General features: G+C 37.8%; 2 protein-coding genes across 3 annotated transcripts; both read left to right on the plus strand.

Annotated features, from left to right (window-relative positions):
* Window positions 1-273: 273 nt before the first annotated feature.
* LOC133967658 (interferon alpha/beta receptor 2-like) lies at window positions 274-11,713 on the plus strand. 2 transcript variants are annotated; one of them, XM_062403244.1, is made up of 8 exons: window positions 274-334; window positions 981-1,075; window positions 1,818-1,938; window positions 3,894-4,069; window positions 5,162-5,310; window positions 6,774-6,933; window positions 9,532-9,647; window positions 10,089-11,713. In XM_062403244.1, the coding sequence occupies exons 2-8, from the start codon at window positions 1,027-1,029 to the stop codon at window positions 10,773-10,775; spliced, it is 1,458 nt and encodes a 485-aa protein (XP_062259228.1). In that variant the 5' UTR covers window positions 274-334; window positions 981-1,026; the 3' UTR covers window positions 10,776-11,713. The 2 variants fall into 2 exon arrangements, with proteins under 2 accessions (XP_062259228.1, XP_062259229.1); XM_062403245.1 differs by lacking the exon at window positions 274-334 and having other exon boundaries at window positions 343-1,075; window positions 3,962-4,069.
* Window positions 11,714-11,997: 284 nt separating this feature from the next.
* Window positions 11,998-18,723, plus strand: LOC133967659 (interferon alpha/beta receptor 2-like). Its single transcript, XM_062403246.1, has 7 exons — window positions 11,998-12,165; window positions 12,466-12,598; window positions 13,191-13,366; window positions 13,552-13,712; window positions 15,779-15,941; window positions 16,693-16,814; window positions 17,141-18,723. The coding sequence occupies exons 1-7, from the start codon at window positions 12,129-12,131 to the stop codon at window positions 17,159-17,161; spliced, it is 813 nt and encodes a 270-aa protein (XP_062259230.1). The 5' UTR covers window positions 11,998-12,128; the 3' UTR covers window positions 17,162-18,723.
* The last annotated feature ends 190 nt before the right edge of the window (window positions 18,724-18,913 follow it).

Here is an 18,913-nt window from a genome sequence, read left to right on the forward strand (position 1 = left end):
TAGAGCAGAAGACTCTTGTGAAAATACTTTGTATTTTTTATATGTATTTGCATTGTAACATACCATAAGAATAGCCTCTATTATGCGTGTCTTCTTTCAAAGGTTTATGCTAAAATACTTAAATAGACAGTCTAACATTTCCATACAAACAAGTGCCTCTTAACCACTGTATCTGCAAAAGAAAAGTAATTTATAAATAAGTCTATTAGTATTATTATGTCATATGTTATTAAGTGAGTTATTTGGGGTGGTTGCAACTGTTCCAGAGGTTCATAAAGGCATCACAAGTAGCCGTGAACTATAGCGGAAATAATTATACATCGAGGGTCTTGAGGTAAGGAAAGGTCTAGGATATTACAAACATATTACACTCGTCTTGCAGCTTCTGAGTAATTGTGAAAGCTCAGGCTTGTCAGTTAGTTCACATGTTTAGAAAGGAGCATTCTACACAATGGGCACCTGGAGAGAGGGATGAAGCTTTGTTGATTTCTAGACACATTCTTTAATATGAAGGCTTTTTTCCGCTTGAAAATAACGTTCAACTGATTGTATGATGCTAAGATGACACTTACGGGAGTTGAAGACATTTAACTTTCATGTTAACTGTTACTTATATGAAAACAGAAAGAGGTGGCAGAGACTAACTTCACAGCAGAGATAATTTTAAAATTAAATTAATCCGATTTTCATTTGAAGTGCCGAGTATCTAAAACTTAATGTAACTACTCGATACACGCGGCATCTACTGCACTTCTGTCCGACCTGGGAGAGGGATCCCTCACATGTGTCTCTCTCTGACGTATTTTGGGTCCAGTTTTTCCTTACTCTCGTTCAGGGTTAAGAACAGAGGATGTCACCCCTGGCTAAGCACTGAGACAAATTGTGATTTGTGCATATGGGCTATACAAACTTTATTGATTGATATAAGATGATGTGTTTTAAAAGTCGTAGTGAGGCTAACTGCAGATCTCTGATGACAGACATGGTTAACAGAGGTGTGATGGCTGCAGTTCTGCTCCTGCTGTCATGACTCCTTTCATTTGGATGCTCACATGGCTGCTTCAGATCCTGTTAGGTGAGTACACAGTTAAATGGTGTAGTTAAACCCAGCAAGCAGTGTTGAACGGGCCCTTCCCCAATCAGGGTGTTTGCAGGATGCAAGTTGATGCAGCTGTGCATCATGTATATAAGCCTACAAATGAGTTAAGATATTATTTCCTGTGTTAAGTATATAGCCCCAGACATGATGTGTTGCACTTTTCTACCAGTTTTCATACATGTATGTGAAACATATGGGAGGGCTACTTCTTTGAAATATTGTAGGGGACACCATCAAACCATTTAGCCACAGACTGTCCTTAAATCCACATCACCTTTCAATTCACAAAACATCTTACGTGTTCATGCCATGCTTTACATTGATCATTTATGGTTGAAAGTGGGCGTATGGAGGACGGATTTGGAGGCAAATCCATGTATCAACGTTTCCTGGTGGACTGTGATTTATAAAGCAAACATTGCGTTCAGGTGTGCGCATGGTTTTATAAGTCAGGATTTTCTCTTTGATCAAAACACCACAGATAAATCATGGCCTGAGTCAGACTTCTGAGTTTCCTGTAGGCCTTCAGTTGTTCTAATCACATAGCCTGAATCCCTACAATACCTTTGGATATCTCTGGATTGCACAGAATGTCTTAGCACAGAATAAAATATACTTGCAGTGACTACAAACAGAAATAAAACTAAGACTTCAGTTCAAATACATTTTGTAAGTTATTATATTTGTATTTCCATTGACTATCTGATTGTACTTGCAGCTGTAAGTGAACTGCCGCCGCCTGTCAACCTTACCCTCACCCCAAGCCATATGTTGAAATGGCAACCAGGACCAAGGACCCCCAGTGGAGTGTACTACAATGTCACCATTATCACTGACAAGTGGGTTTTATATGCATTTGTATGGATATATATCTTTTTTCATTACTGTTAATCTTATTTAGAGCTCTCGCATGCTGAAATGGCATATCGGTAAAAGCCAATGCTATTAATGATGTGCTATTACTGATATTGGGGAATAAGCAATTTCAGATACTGATATATGAGCCAATATATTGCCCCCCACAATGGAATTTCTGTAAAGCAACAGCAATGGTTCTCTTAAATAATAACATTATTTGTATAGGACTTATCTTAAAAAGGTAACAAGAAAAAAAACAATCCATGGCAAAAAATACTTTTGATCCAACTCTTCAAAGGTGTATCAAAATGTGACCTGTTTACTAAATGGTTTTGTTATAATTATGTCAGGGGCATTAACCCATAGAGAACTAATCTGGCTTTCAAAGCTCAATGTAGGGATGTAGGGAAACATATTGATCATAAATATGTGTGTGCAGGAAGCTACATTGCATAATATTTACTCTATAAATCATGATGTAGATTATCTGACATTACAACTACATACTGATTCAATATGAGCAATAGTAATGTTCACGACAGCAAAGTCTCAGTTAACTCAATAATTTGTGACTGGAAACTAATCAAACAACTAACTCAACAATCTGTGACTGGAAGCAAATCTAAGAACCATTCAGTCAAGTAAATAATAATAAAAATAATAATAATGAAGTTTACATTGAAATAGGGACACATACATGCATTAGTTTCACTTCTCTGTCTTCACTCCGATGCTGCTGGTGCTGCTGTGGTTTACTGCATTCAAGTACAACTGGTTGAGAGAATTTGGGTGGTGGTTTGTCTCACACAGCAGCTAAGTCTATACGATTTTACCACATTCTTGGTGAACTGACATAATCACTTAGACTACAGATAGACAGCTTTTATTCTCCATAACAACTCAGCCATATCTTAACCACCTCGCTGTGTTTGGGAAAACACATTGCCAGGAGACTGCAAACCAAACTGTTGTAGCTATTACCTTTCTACATGTTTGTTGAACAGCAGATTGATAACATTGGCCTTTTACTTTTGACTTACTTTTTTTAAGATAGCATCAAGGACTAATCAGTTTTGTCCTAATGACCGATCTTTAAAGTTGCAAAGAAATTCCCTTTTAGACTACAAATTTGCTTATGACCATGAGCCTGACACTGAGTTGCTGAACAATGAACAGTCATTATGACAATGTATATTTAAGGTTTAAAATGTCAGGGCTAGGTGCTTAGTTTTCCCAAGGAGAACATTAACAAATTCAGGGACACAATCATTTTTTCGGCCTTTTTCTTTAATAATGGTAAACAAGAAGTATTTATAATCAAAACTCCACCTAAAATGGGACTTAATGCAAGTACATTTGTCACACTCATTCAGTTTAGCATGTTTAGGAGCTGTAATGAAGCACAGAGTTGTTGTTGGTTTTTCATCGCCACAACTAAGTCCTCACAAACTAGGCACACTGGCTTCTATTTCAACAAAAAAATTATCCTTTGTTCATTTTGTTACATTGGCACCTTCCTTTCTTGACGCTTGCCATGATACTTGTTGGTTCGAATGGCATCAATCATTATTTGCAAATGTGCACTTTTCAAATGTGTAATACACAAACCAACATGTCAAACCTAACGAGAATAGTTCAGCTCAGTTCATCTAGATGTAAGTGTAAAGCTGCAGTTGATTCTTGACCATTTCCTGTATTTGCTTCAAAATAAATGCATTTTATGGATAGGCACTCAAAGGCCTATCCATAAAAAAATGCAATTATAAAATGTGAAATTGCAATCGGTGATAATGAGAGGTAAAGTTACATTAGCAAAACATACTCCCTCTCTACCCCTCTCTGTCAAACTTACATCCCCAGTGCATTTTGGAGCAAAGGATACATTTTTTTGTTGTTTTTTTCACACCATTTAAGTAATATTCTTTCCCTCCTGAAGGGGAACATCCTGGGTGCCAGTTGCTGGCTGTGAGAATGTCCACTACCCTCTGGTTTGTGACCTCACAGGGGCTTTGTACGACCAAAGAGAAGTCCACTTTGTCCGGGTTGTGACAGTGCAGGAAGGACAGGCCTCACACGCAGTGATCCACTCAGGATTTATACCCTTCAAAGACAGTAAGTGGAACTGTGTTGAAATAGATGATGTTCAATAAAAGGGATAAATAAGGAAAATTGATACATTCACTTTCAAACAGTCCTGCCATTGCGTCCTTTTTTCTCTTTGGATTTGATTACCTCCACCAAGGATTATGTGTTAGAATAATGTTTGTAAGCAGTACTCATCAAAATCCTAGATGAAACTTGGTTACAAAATCGACTTAACCAACCAGACTTTGTTTTAAACTTCCCTTATCCTTTCCTTTAATGGTTCAGCGTGTAGAATTTAGTGGTGAAGTTGCATGTTGCAGCTAAATACCCCTCAGGTAACCCTCCCCTTCAAAACACGAAAGAGAACATGTGGCAGCCCTCAGTTGTCATAAAAATTCAAAAGGTGTTTAGTTTGTCCAGTCTGAGCCACTTTAAAAAAAAAAGTCTGTCTCTGTGGAGAGGACCCACTCTTGGTGTAAATATTATTAAAGTATTTCTAGGGCAAAGAAAACAAAAATTGTACAATTTAGATAAAACCTACTAGTGAAAAATCATATTCAATATCTGCCACTGGATCCCTTAGACCTAAATCATACATATTGGACCCTTAAGGACATTGCGCACTATGCAACTGTTTACAGTGTAAGGGCTGTTAGAGTATCAGTGAGACGGAGGGGAGGGATGGATGGGGGCTGTTACAAGGTAAACCTGTAAACTATCTATTAACCATTCCAAATTCACATTTAATTTTATAGGATATACCTACTGAAAGGGAAGTATTAAAGCTGAAAACGAACTGCTAACACACCCAGTTCATCAATATCAGTAGCTCCCACAAGTAAATAAATCTACAGCAATGCAGACAGTCTGTGGTTTGGTAAGCACATAGCTCCTATTTATAATTCCCTCTGATAAGAATCTATATCCTTCATAAAGATACTTATCAGAGTAGGTAAAAGGATTTTGCCAGTCTCTGAAGACCCTTTTCCTCCTCAGGGACCCTCTAACAATCCGCACACAGCTCAACGGTAACATCTAAGAATGTTGTCACAATTTACTTCAATTGTATTGGATTCGGCTGCAACGCTGTTTACCCTGTGTCTGGTCTGTGTCCTACAGCTCAGTTGGACCTGCCACACCTGACTGTGACAACCTGTGGAAGAAATCTTTGTGTGGACCTCCACCCCCCAATGGAACACCGAAGAGAGATCTATGACACACTCAGTTACAAACTCAAGATTGAATGCAACAGTGCAGAAAGAGCCACGGTATTGTACATCGGTTCACATAGTGTCTTAACAACATCAATTTTTCCTCTTTACCATCACGACTAACAGGTTTAACAGGGCATTCAAATTAGCAATGCTTAACAAATACAGCAGGCTGTGTTGATGTTGGTGTTATGCTGCTGATACAGGTGAAATTCATCAAGTCGAGTTTGAGTCATAGGGGAGAGCGGGGTAATGTGGGACAACGGGTGATGTGAAACTCCCCCTGTATCTAGGCAACGGGACACATTTGTGGTCATGTGACTGTTATGTTTAAAAGCCCCTCCCATTCCCCCCTTATAATGAAGGATAAGTTGGTGCAGGTGCTGTGGAAAGTATGTTTTTTCACAAAAATTAGTTTTTTGCATGTAAAAGTAAATTTTCTTGCTCTGAACTTAATCAAATGTTGTGTCAAAATTAATGGATTCAGGTAGAAAAAATTATATCATACATGTTGATGAACTTCCAACATATAAAACCATGTGATTGATGCCAGCTGAAGATTAGCCTGAATTGAAATTGTGGCTTAGGGGTAAAGTGGGACAAATGCTGTGGGGTAAAGTGGGACAGTGTCTCACTTTACCCCACCATGAAGCACAATTTAAGTTTAGTCTTAAACATATTCTAGTGTTATATTACATTATATATGTTTTATTTTTAATGTTATAAACATTTTAGAAAAGCCTTCATGCCAAGAAACTACACCAGGAAGACAACCTGTGGCCAAACACCCCTCGCATGTGTTGTAATGGTAGTTTTAAAGTGGAAAAAGTAAGACCACTTTTTTTAAAACAATCATATTTTTACTGCCCTTTGTCCTGAAGACATTCTGATCATTTCCATTCCTAGAAAACATCCTGAATTAATGGGAAATGTGTAAATTTTACTGATATATCAGTTAAGCTCGCCTAGAGGGGAGCAAATGTAAAAAATGTCCCCCATTACCCCGCTCTCCCCTACATTCATAGGTTGTTGGACTTCAAAAAATCTCTTTCAGCTGTGAACTGTTATTGTATTTTGTTGTTCAGGGGTGCTATTCAGTGCTTTTCACTTCAGAAAAAAAGAAATGTATATCCAAACCAACCTGGCCAAATGTTAAAAAAAAAAATGAACTACTTTTGATTTATAATTGGTCACTAGCCACAGGCATGATTACTACTAAACGTGTGTTAATTGACTGGGTCGGTCCATAATGCCAGAATTCTTAAAAATCCACAGAGGAGTGAAAACAGTAACCTGCCGCGTGCACGTTTAAGAAGTTTAAGAATGTTAAGCATTTAGAATCACCAAACAATTCTCACAATTTAATAGTTTATATAGGCACAGATAAATATACACATGTGTATACATTATGTATAACAAATTAAAAAATGGCCTACTGAGTGTGAGTAATGCTGTGTATGTCTCGATGTTTGCTTCTGAGTCTAGAACTAATCTAACAGTGGTCTGTCATCTCTGTGAAGTTTTTCAAGGACATCAGGTCCCTGAGAAGACAGATTTTGGAGGACCTGGCCCCTGGCAGACAGTACTGCGTCTCTATCTGCATCTTGGATACACTAGAGTCCAAGGCGTCAAACTACGGTCAACCTGTATGTTCTTCCACCTCTGGCATCTATACTGCAGGTACAGGTCATGTTATCTTTGTAAATATGAATTTAAAATGTTTGATGGTTTCATTTGAGTAGAATCAACCTGTTAGAATTACCAGGGCTTAAAATTATGCATAGGTGACAGATGGGTGCTGTTTTGAAACTTTTCTGGAAGCTGATGAAAGGAGAACTCAGGCAATATCTGATGTCTTATGCAGATGATTTTAATCTTTTCTTGATGCATCAAGTCGTCCAGAAGGTGGAACAATATACAAATGCTAACAGAGTAACATGAGCAATTGTCACCCACAAGGTGTCTCCCACAGCATATATATATATATATATATCTATACCCAGTATATCTTCCTCTACTTGCGTCACCCATTCTAACAGCACATCCATGAATGGCTAGAAATGCTGTCACTCTCTATGTTGCATGTAGGTGTTGGCTAACTATCTGATTGTTAAGCCTAAAGTATGCATAACTAAATCACATTGTGTCCTTGCGTCTTGCCACTGGTGAAATACGCAAAATAGATAAAGTCGGTGAGAGTTGAATTTGGTGTCTCTCTGTCTGGAGCATCTGAGTTAGATATGAAAGTCCCTCAACATAGATGCTACAATGCATTGTTGGTTGGCCCTTCATCTTTGACCTAACCGTGGGTACTGCTTAGAGAGAGCAGGGAGTATCTGTGGAATATATTTATTCTCCTGTACAGATATGATGTTTAATATACAATATACATTAATATATAGTGGCATATATAATAATGTGTGAGGATTTAAAAAAATTCCTCTACAGGCGCCACTTCAGGTAATTTGTATCATTGAGCCTGTTTTGGAAATTTGCCCTTGGAAATCTTTGAAATTGTCAAAAGAAGCCCTATCTCGCAATTTAAAGAAGGTGGGCAACCACAGTCAAGAGAATTAATCGGAAACACTGTTGGACACAGCAAGATAGGGCGTTAGCCTCGCCAGAGGTATGCGCTCTCACAGCGCCATCCATGTTGTTAATGGTCACATAAAGGTTTTGTTACTGTTAGAGAAAAGTCTCTTTTGTGTGTGGTTGCTGCGATATTAGTACTATTATTGTCAGCCATCATTATCCAAATTGCTGTGCAAGTATGTGGCTTTTTAAAAGAAACCATGGTTGATGGTTTGTTCACGTTTTGTCAGTACTCAAGTTAACTGCCCTACTTTGATAACTCTGGTCTATGCTGATTAATACGTCTGTATCGTGTTATAAACAGCAGTAATGATGTATGTAACAGTAGCCTATAATAGTTTTTTCCCAAAGTGTCATTATGCAAAATACAAAACCTTTTCATATGTTTATGGTATTATGAGATGGCATCATTCAAATGTAAAATAGTTGGCATTGCATGATTAGGGTATATACACTGTGCATGGGGTATGTACATTATTAAGTAGCCCTAACCTTTATCCTAACCCTGTTGAAGAAGTACAACACATAAGGAAGTACATAAGACATAAAAGAACTTGGACATGTAGTGCAATAAGGGAAATGGGAGGAGCTCTGACTACAGTTAAATATATATATATATATATACAAATTATACCATGTAAAAAGCATATAAATACACGAGAAGGGAAAAAACACAGAATGAATAAGATCAAGTGCAAGAGTCAGACAGTCCAAATATAGTGCAGTGTACAGGCATACTGATGACCTGATCAGCATCTTACCATCCGTTATACAAACAGCCATCATCAAGGACGTAGTTATCAAAGACATATTAGTCAGTAATCATCATCATCATTATCTTCATACAGGATCCACATTGTCATGTCCTTCAAAACAACCCTACACTACACACTTAACCAAGTGAATAGCCTTGGTCACACTAACTCTTCCCCCATCCTGCATTTAAAAGAAAAAGGCTGAGGGGATTAGTGCTTGTCCCTGCTTTCTTAAAGGTCCTGTTTGTAAGATTTAGTTGAAAGGGATCTATTGGCAGTAAAATTAATATAAAATAATTGTACTGATCTTTTCACTATTATGTAATCATCTAAATTGTAAGATTTTTTTTTCTTTACCCTGGGCCCCCCATATTTTATTTGAAGACTCAGGTCCTCTCTACGGCGGCTGCCAGGTTTTTTACAGTAATCAAACCTGGACAAACTAAGTTTGAGATGACTGAAGGCTACCACAGGTTGTCTTTCATGTTTAGAAAGGGGAGGGTGAAGGGCAGAAAGGCAAAGTCTGGAATTCAGAATGTAGGTGTTTGGAGCTGTTGGATAGAACATTGGCCTCATGCTTTTTGTTTCGTCTGTCAACATGAAGTTATTGCCTAATAATTACAAATAAAGTTTGGGAATCACTTCTGAATTCTAAGAGAGAATTCTAACTATTTTTATTTACTCATAGTTGTCTGCATTCAAATAGGATACAAGCAACACACTCGTAGAGTATTGAGTTTCACACAGTAAGCAGCATATTAGTATGTTGTGGATGCCTTTCATTGATACTGTCTATAATTGCTTTATTCAATTTCAGTTTCATCAAAATCATCTGATAATAAGATCATGAGGTCATCTTTATCACAACATTTATACCATAATACTTTAAAAACCTCTTGTTGTGGTTTTGAACCATCTCTTGTTTCTACAGACCAGTGGCTCTCAGCTGTATTATGTTCATTGCTGATGTTGGGTCTGGTTATCCTGGCCATTCTGGTGATCACTGGTTCCATCTGTCTGAAAAGGAGGCCACTACCACTAGTCCTGGTGAGTAAAAGATGCATTTAGATTTTAGAAAGTTGTAGGTACGAGTGAAGTACAAGGTTGTCCAAATGTTGGTTATCGCTGTTGTGTTCAGTCACCCTATTATTTTAATTGATCTTCTACAGGCAGATTTTATGTGCATAGCGAGTCCAGTCTTGCTGGAGCCAATCCCAGTTGACATTAAGTGAAAGGCATGGTACACCCTGGATATATCTCCAGCCTATCATGGAGCCAACACACAGAGACAAACTTCTGTGTACTACATTGATGTTCATGCCCTTATGTTCCATTTAGGTTCTGGAACTAAGAAGGGTTCACTTCAGACATTTTATTTGATAAAGGACTCACTATCTATCATATTTCAAAATCTTCATTGATCAATAACCTGATTCATCTGTTCAATATCTGCTGTTAAACTGGTCTTTTTTTATTTTTCTGATACAGACAACCATTAATCATGTTGAAGGGATTCTGGTCATTGATCCCTACAGCTCGTCACTCCCTTCCTTTTTGAATGTTAAGCCAACACTGATCTCTGCAAGTGAAAAGAGGAGCAACCAGTCATCAGATGAGAGTGATGTTGAAAGTGGAACAGAAAGCCATGATGGGTGCAGAGGAGATTATCCACTGCGGGTGGGCTCATCCTCTTTGTCAGCCCCCTTGTCTCCAGAGCCTGAACCAAAGCTCAGTATCTTTTCAAACCAAATATCAGACTTCAGTTCACAGCCTGAAGTCCTCAATTCCCAATCAAAAGAGATACATTCCATTGCTGGACTGAACCATAAAAAGAGCACAGACAGTTTGACAGTAGGAATAAAAGATACGGATAGGGAGAAGAAGGAGGCGCTGAGGAAGACACACAACCAGGATGTGAATCTCCTCACATTGACGTTTGGAAGGAATGAGAAGAAAGGGGTGGAGGAATCTCATCCAGACCTGGGAGAGGAGGAGCCACATTCTCACTCAGCCTCAGAGGAGAAAAACATCAGTCTAGTTCAACCTTCACAAACTTGGGATACTAAGGAGGTGGCCATAGAAACAGTTTCCTGCTCTTCTATTGAAGATGTGGAGGAAGAGGAGCACTCTGGATATATGGGGCGTCCATGCACAGATGTGTTACAGAATTTTTAGTTTTTAGTAGAAATCTACAAGTTTTCCCATTTGGATAATTTCATAATGTGATAAATACAAAGAAAGACTGTCACTGATTAATGTAATTGTGTTGTTGTTGTTTTTTACATACAGCACATACATTTCCATGTTGCTTGTTAACTGAAGGAAAGTAGGTACAATTGACAACATTTCTTCAGCTGTATTAGACTCAATATCACTGATGACGTTGTCCAGTGCAAAAGTTTCTTCAAAAGGGATTTTAACTTACGATATTGTCTTTCAGTAAATGGTAAATGGTTTTGTATTTATATAGCGCTTTTCAAGTCTTGAGAACCACTCGAAGAGCTTTATAGTACAGTTTTACATTCACCCATTCACACACACATTCATACAGTGCATCTATTCGCAGCACTTTGTTAGTCTTAAAGGGGGCCATTCGGGGTTCAGCATCTTGCCCAAGGACACTTCGGCATGCAGATGGGTCAGACTGGGGATCAAACTGCGGACCTTCATGTTGGAGGACGACCACTCTGCCCCTCAGCCACAGCCGCCAGACAGTGGGCTCTAGACATTGAATTTGAGATAAAAGGTTAATAAATAGGAATAGTGCTTAAAGGTCCTAAGATAATTCACTGTCTCCAGAATATGTATTGATCTTGAACTAGAGCTGAAACTAAATTGAGTATTATAAAAAATGAATGAACTTCTGTAAAGTTACACATTGCTACGTGATATGTGTATTATTACTGTTACATGTGTCATTATGATTGTATCTGTGTGTTTGATCAAACAGTATATTAAAATTCTGAAACTGTGAAAATGTAATTTTACATATTGAGCGTAAAATCCTGCCATCCTTTAAACTCAGTGCCGAAACATTCAATGTGTCCTGTTACTCATTCTTAAGCTGTACACATGCATTTTTCACAATAATAAAGTAGTATTTTATTTGGAAAGTTGTGTTCTTTCAAGTGAATTATTGCAGGAAAAACAACAGCAAGTTAACCATGTGTAATTTGTTCAATTTCACTTTGTACAGACAAGTACATCAGAAGGATAACAATACAACTGGGACAGAACAGAACAAACTAAAGGCAATGTCAGGTTTGCTGATTCCAGCCTGTTTCTGTCCAGAGACAATAAAACTCAATAAAACTAAGTGAGTTAGTAGGATTTGCAGGGCAGTGTACAGAGGGAGGGACTTCTGGGGAAATAGAAACTCAGAACGCTACATGAAGAAAACAACACCACTCGTACCCCCAGCTCCCTCCCACCCCTTTCTATATGTCGTGTGCTTGAGTGCAAAAGGAGTCATAATAACCTTGCACAAGAAATTTAACTGCTGGTCATAACGCAGTCTATGGACAGACAATGGGTCTTTGGACACTTCTTCTGCAGTTACACCTGGGTAATGCTTTTTGTTTTCTGTTGATTTATTTATTTAATCAGCTGCTTATCTGTACTTTTACAGTTTTGCTCATATACTTACAGTGTAAGCTGTATATAGAGATGTGCGTGTTGATGTGTGTATGTAAATCTTGGCAATTCATTTTAATCGTTCAGAATTAACTGTTTCTTACATTTTGACAGAATATAACTGTCTGTAATGCAAAGTTAAAATAATGATGAAGACAGGACTGAGTCATTTAAAATTGAAATAATCACTCACTCTCTTTTAAATGTATGTTCTTATTCTCTCCCTTTATAGTGTTCGGTGTTTCTCTCACACCACCTTCCGATGTTTCCATCTCGTCCTTCAACATGGAGCATACACTCAACTTTCTGCCAGGTCCTGGGACCCCCTCTGTCACACACTTCACCGTCCAAATCGTCAACGACAGGTATTCAATCAAGAGACAGGTAGAGAGAGGACACATTGAGGCAGAAATAGTTCAAATATGTATGACCCCTTGATTGCACTTGCTGAACTACCAATGTCCTACATCTTAACATCTATCACTGATGCACAGATTTTCTGATGATTTCTGGACACACTACAAATAAAAAAAAACGAATTATATAAAGACATTTTCATTATCACATTGCTCACAAATCAACTGTCAGCTGGATGTCAGTCCATCGACTGTATGAATAGGCCTCTTATAAGCGGTGTTAAATGTAACAGTTTTAATATTTGTATAAAACAAAGTTAATGTAAAAAAAGTAATAACAAGGTACATGATGGAATAAAAGCAATGAAACTTATTAGTTTGTTTAGCTTCCGCCTCGTTCTGTACAGTGTGTCATGTTTAATTGTTGTTTCTGAAGCTTTTCTAATTCCTTTAACAGTCCAGTTTTTATGAAGCTATAAACACCATCAGTGGTGTCAGCACTATGTTTCACTTGCTGTGGTGATGATATATAAATCAACAATGTTCTCGGGTTATGATCAGTCTTTCTCTTTCCGTTTCTGTATCTTCTTTCACTTTGAAGGAAGAACATGTGGAGACCAGTGGTGGGTTGTTTGGAGCTGAGAGCTGGACAGATGTGCAACCTAACCAGAGTGTTCACTGACCCATACACTCACTACAAAGCCCGAGTCAAAGCCTTCACAACCACCCAGACATCCAGCTGGACCGAATCAGGCTGGTTCCAGCCTATTTCAGACAGTGAGATACCACAGACACAGTTCAAAATATTACACACAAGTATTTTACAACATGTTTCCCAACATTTCCTAATTCCCTCAAAGTGCAACCATCATTAGGCTGCTTCATTTTTTAAATGACAATTCTTTGTCCTGTGATTACTCTTGTCTTTGTTGAAGAAATTAAATAAATGTTTCTCCCCATAGCTGTGCTGGGACCTCCTGATATGTCTGTGTCTGGCTGTGGAAACTGTTTGATCCTGCACCTCAAACCGCCTGAAGCAAAGGGCCTCCAGTGTAACCTGCAGCTGGAGAACCTATACAGAGGAGTGATCCTGCATGTGCGAAGGACCAGGGATGGGGCACAGGTATATAGTTGCACTTCTCAGTATTTTTATATTCCTATTTTGACTCTACTGTAGGATTGTTGTTTTCCTTTTTTCCTGACCTTCTTTTTTCCTGACCTTCAGTTTCACTAACAGTGTTTGCAGCACTAAAGAGCTAATGTGTAACTATGAGAAATGATTTCATTATTTATTAGTTAATCACTAGAAATCACTAGAAAACTAGAAAAATCATCAGAAAAATCACTGTCTTTGGTAGTTCCATACATGGCACCAGAGCAGGGACGATACAGACTAATCAAATCAGCAAACAATGGAGCAGCTCTTCTTTGTCTCTTTTAAGGACTTGTTTAAAGTCTATACAGTTTTGAAACACAGTTGTTGCCCCATTTCTATTGTAAGATGGTTGTTTTTCAGATTGTGTGTGGTTTTACCCACGTCTTCCTCTCGCTGACTTGTGTCTTCCTGTGTTTAAGAAAATGTTCAGCCGGATGAGAACACAAAGGAATTCATTTTCACATCTGTATATTAAATCCTTTGGCCTTCTTTCGTGCCAGCTAGAATGTACAAATATGATGTGATGTAAGTGGAGGGCTAAACTACTTTTTAAACAGAATGATGGTCAGATCACACATCCTGCCCCAAATTAGTGTTAGAAAGCAGCAAAAAATCTTTGATTCTTTAAGCAGATATAGGTTAAACATCCAGGGGATGTGGGTTCTATTTTCTTATCTTTACCAACTTCGAGTGTTACAAAAAATAAAAGGTTTGATTAACAGACTAACAGATGCATTTTACACTTTAGTGGATATGTTGTTTCTTTTTCTTGTTCTGAACATCAGGTATGCAGCCAACTCTTTCTTGAGAAAAAATCCAGTACTTTGACGCAGGAAATGATTTTCATCACTCTTACTACGGCAACAGTTTCTGTTAACACTTTAGAAATGGGTAAAAGCTGAACAAAGTCCAGTCATTTCTCCAAAGTCCAAACATTAAATTCTAAATGCACTTTCAAGGTGAAAAGTTCAGTCTCATGTTTCATTTTAAAACTGTCACACATTTATTGTTGATTTTACACAACAATGTGACTTTAAATTGTACAAATTGACAAATTATGGCAGGTATTTTTTTAATTAGCTTTTTTAGTCTTGCTTTGATTTGCCAAAAAGGCCAGAAAGCATGATATGTAAGATGATTTTACTAGCGATTAAACTCTGCCTCACTTTTCACACTTTTAGCCCCATACACACCCGGTATTCATATGTGTTTTTTGTGATCCCATCACAAGGGGACAGCTCTAAGTACAGTTGAATGCATTTAGACTGGATAGCGATCGGATCATGCCAGACTACATTCAGAGGTGGTCCGAACAGCGGCGTGGAAGTGAGATCTGATCTAAGTGGTCAAAGGATACGCTTTAATGCCAGACATGAACACACGTACTCAGTGCTTGCCACTTGTGATCGGATCTTTCAGGAGGAATGTTAGTACCAGGTGTGTACAGGGCTTTTAAGATGCTCTGTTGAATTACAGTAGCTCATCCATGTTTTTTAAACAGCAACACAGGTGGCACCCTGTAAAGGTGAATAGAGACTGATTTCTGATTCGAGATCTGTGCAATCAAAATTCACACAGTTGCAATAGTCATTTATTCTTAAACAAGTAATTTCGACCAGCTTAGAATGTGTTTCTTGTGTTTGACATAGTTAAAACCAACAGTTTTTGTATGAGATCTGTGTCAACTGTTTTGAAAGAGGGTGTAAAAAATGTGCCACCCCAATGAAAAGGTGCCAACACACAGAGGACCTCTGCTCTACTAAGCAGGCGATTATGATCAAGTGGATCCTCCTAACAGTATGTTTCAATATACAAGAAGGATTGTAAGTGAAAAAGGCAAAAGCCAACATACTTAACATACATACATTCAAATCTCATCACATTGAATATAGCTTTTGCCTGTCATGACATCAGTGTTTATATTAAGGATGGAGCCATACCAAATATTCAGACTTGCTAAATAACAAATAATATAATTCCTCACAATTTGCTTTTCATTTTTCCCCCCTAATCTCCTGGTTTTTATGTTTCAGTTCAGACTGAATCTGCCGTACAGTGAAGAGAAAGTGATCATGTACCTGCAGCCAGGTGTAGAGTACTGTGTGAGCATCTCTGTGACAGCACTCCTCAAATCCAACCATGTCGCCAGTAAACCTCACTGTGCTTTCACAAGCCATCCTCCATCGACAAGCTCATGTATGTCACTCTTGTTTACTTGAATACTCAGCATCCCCAAATGAAATAGCCAAAGCTAATGCAAAAATATGTGATCCTTTTTCTTCTTTTGTGCCATCAACTTTGAATGGTTGACTGGTGCAATATACCATCAAGACATATATGTCTCTTCACCTTTTCTCCACCTGCTTTGGTCATTAAGGACATGTAGATAAGAACATGGATCTTGTGATACAAATATGATGACAGTTATACATGATAAATGGACAGTACTTATAAAGCCCTTCTCCAGTCTTATCCACCAATCAAAGTACGTTACAGTGCATCTATACAAAGCACTTAATCACACATTTTTCATACACTGGAGGTGCTGTTTGATGTTGAACATCATTTACTTTAGTACAACATTTTTAATTCGTATTTCCCTGGACAGTAAACGTTTTAATGTACATTTGGGAATTTGTTTTAAGATAACCCACTGTATAAACGTATCCTCTGCTGTGAAGTGATGTACTCAGCAGTCAGGTAATCAGGTGTCACTAAAGCTGTCTGCATGAAAGTAGGATTTATTGAGTATCTAAATGTTTTACATCTTTATGTCACTATATATGTTTGAATATACCAAGTTCTTAGTTTAACATTGAAGCATGACCACAGTAGGTACATTCCAATTAGCAGTGAAAACCGAAATCTAACAGAATTTTCAGTGTTTCCACATGTAATACCATTTCTGGTTTAACTAAAAATGACATATTTTCCCCTTTTCTAACAGTGTATTTGGTTATCGGCCTGCTGTTTTTTTTTTGTATACTGGGCTTCCTAATCACTGGATTGGTTGTTAATGGTGGTCAGCGGTGCTTCACAATACTAAGACAACACCTATCCACATCTCTGGTAAGTAATGCAACTGTGCTGAAACACAGATAATTATTTGAAACAAGGTGAAGCTTAAACTATTGAATGTAGCAGGTGAATGAGTAAAGGTCAATCAAAAGTCATGCAATTTTTCAGGATCTCCATCCAGATCACAATCATTATATAAAAAATGTAGCCATACTTTTATTATATTTCCAGAATATACGAAAAAAAAGCAACCTACCAAAGTCTATTCACAATATTAAAACTAGGACAGTGACGTGAACCGAATGCTCCGGTAAGGATTTCTGTAACTTGGTTGATATAAGTGTGACTGTCTCTGTCATTGTCTCTTTTATCTCCAGTCATACACAAGTACATCATGAACGGCCCTGAGGAGCAGCTGTGAGAGGGAGAGGAAGCCTATGAACTGGCAATATCCCTAAAGATCAGAGGAGCTAGATTGGGGCAGCTGGTTTTAAAGCTGGCCGAAGCTCTGAGAGAAAAATCTCTGGTTAAGAATCAAAGTGAAAAGTTTTCGCAAATTGTTATAATACTGTCTTTGTGTCAGTATTTTAATTTTTTTCTGACTCTAAATGTAATGAAAGTGAATGAAGTACATGTAATTTAAAACACTTTAAAACTCAAAGAATACTTGGATCGCATGATCATTGATCGCATTCATAAATACCTTAACTTAAATACCTTAATGATACTTGATCTTAGCAAGAAGATTATATATTAATAACCACAATTGAGTTGTACTCATACATGGGTTTAGCATATAATGCAAAAAAGTAAAAATACGCAAACTATACAGAATATATTTTGAATTCTGCTGTCCAGCCTCTTCTCTACCAGATGAGCAGAGTGGTACTTTTTCATTATTTCTTCACATGGTTACTGGTTTTATTAACAAGCTATTGTACTATAGGGGAGAGCGGGGTAATGTGAGATATTTTTTACATTTGCTCCCTTCTAGGCGAGCTAAAATGATATATCAGTAAAATGTACACATTTTCCATTAATTCAGGATGGAAATGATCAGAATGTCTTCAGGACAAAGGGCAGTGAAAATATGATTGATTTTTAAAAAGTGGACTTGTGTCTCACTTTACCCCAGCTACGGGGTAAAGTGGTCCACTTACTTTTTCCACTTTAAACCTACCATAACATCACATGTTGTAAAAGTTAAAATCCTGACAGCTAGACTGACAACCACACATTCCAAAACTAATATCGGGATTGGTCAATTAAGCACATTTATGATTATTATGATTCATGTGATCTCTCTGTCCAATTGGCAGGGACAGGGATATTGTTTTTCTCTGCATATTCAAATGCCAGTTCAAGGCACTTAACTGGAGCAAGGCCATGGAACTGGTCAGCTAGTTGTTTCAAGTGTTTGGCAAGCTCCTCCTCCATCTCATCTGTGAATATTCTCTTTGCCTCAGCTACTTTGCCTCTCTTTGCCTGATTTTACTTCCCCTTTCTCTTTTTTCTTTATTTATCTTTTGAGGGTTGTCTTATCAATATTTCTATCCCTTCAGCTAGCACCAATGACATGCTTTTATATGTTGAAAGTTCACCAACATGTATGATATACATTTTTCTACCTGAATCAAATTGTTTTGAATCAAATTGTTTTGACACAACAGTTGATTAAGTTCAAAGAATTTTTGTGAAAAAACCTAATTACCACAGCACCAGCACCAACTTGTCCTTCATGGCAAGGGGGAAGGGGAGGGGCTTGAAAACGTCATGGTCACATGACCACAAATGTGTTCCGTTGTCTAGATACAGGGGGTGTCTCACATTACCCAATGTCTCACATTACCCCGCTCTCCCCTACGATGAGAATATGCCATTTGATGATATAAATATTTCTTATGCCTCTTTTAGGTTTTCATAAAACAATTTGTATTAAAATGAAGCATGTTGACTAATTTTTCTCTAGTTCACCATGTTTTTTCAACAAATGTATATGATACTTTGACCTAATCTGGATGGTGATGCCTTTATCATGGTGTCACACCACAGTGATGTGTGCAAACAATTGGGAAAGGTGCAATTACAAATAAAATGAAAATTTTCAGCCATATAATTCCAAAATCTCTTTGGGCCCTGTTGGAATTCAT

Source organism: Platichthys flesus, chromosome 13 (genome assembly GCF_949316205.1).
Source record: "Platichthys flesus chromosome 13, fPlaFle2.1, whole genome shotgun sequence".
Lineage (NCBI taxonomy): Eukaryota > Metazoa > Chordata > Actinopteri > Pleuronectiformes > Pleuronectidae > Platichthys > Platichthys flesus.

What these genes read in the sequence shown, in the direction of transcription:
- LOC133967658 (XM_062403244.1), top strand. Translation starts at nt 1,027, where the DNA reads ATGACTCCTTTCATTTGGATGCTCACATGGCTGCTTCAGATCCTGTTA. An exon ending in ACAGTGCAGAAAGAGCCACG is followed by an intron (nt 5,311 to 6,773) that starts GTATTGTACATC and finishes ATCTCTGTGAAG; the next exon opens with TTTTTCAAGGACATCAGGTC. An exon ending in CTCTGGCATCTATACTGCAG is followed by an intron (nt 6,934 to 9,531) that starts GTACAGGTCATG and finishes TTGTTTCTACAG; the next exon opens with ACCAGTGGCTCTCAGCTGTA.
- LOC133967659 (XM_062403246.1), top strand. Translation starts at nt 12,129, where the DNA reads ATGGGTCTTTGGACACTTCTTCTGCAGTTACACCTGG. An exon ending in TCTTCTGCAGTTACACCTGG is followed by an intron (nt 12,166 to 12,465) that starts GTAATGCTTTTT and finishes CTCCCTTTATAG; the next exon opens with TGTTCGGTGTTTCTCTCACA. An exon ending in GTCCAAATCGTCAACGACAG is followed by an intron (nt 12,599 to 13,190) that starts GTATTCAATCAA and finishes TTCACTTTGAAG; the next exon opens with GAAGAACATGTGGAGACCAG.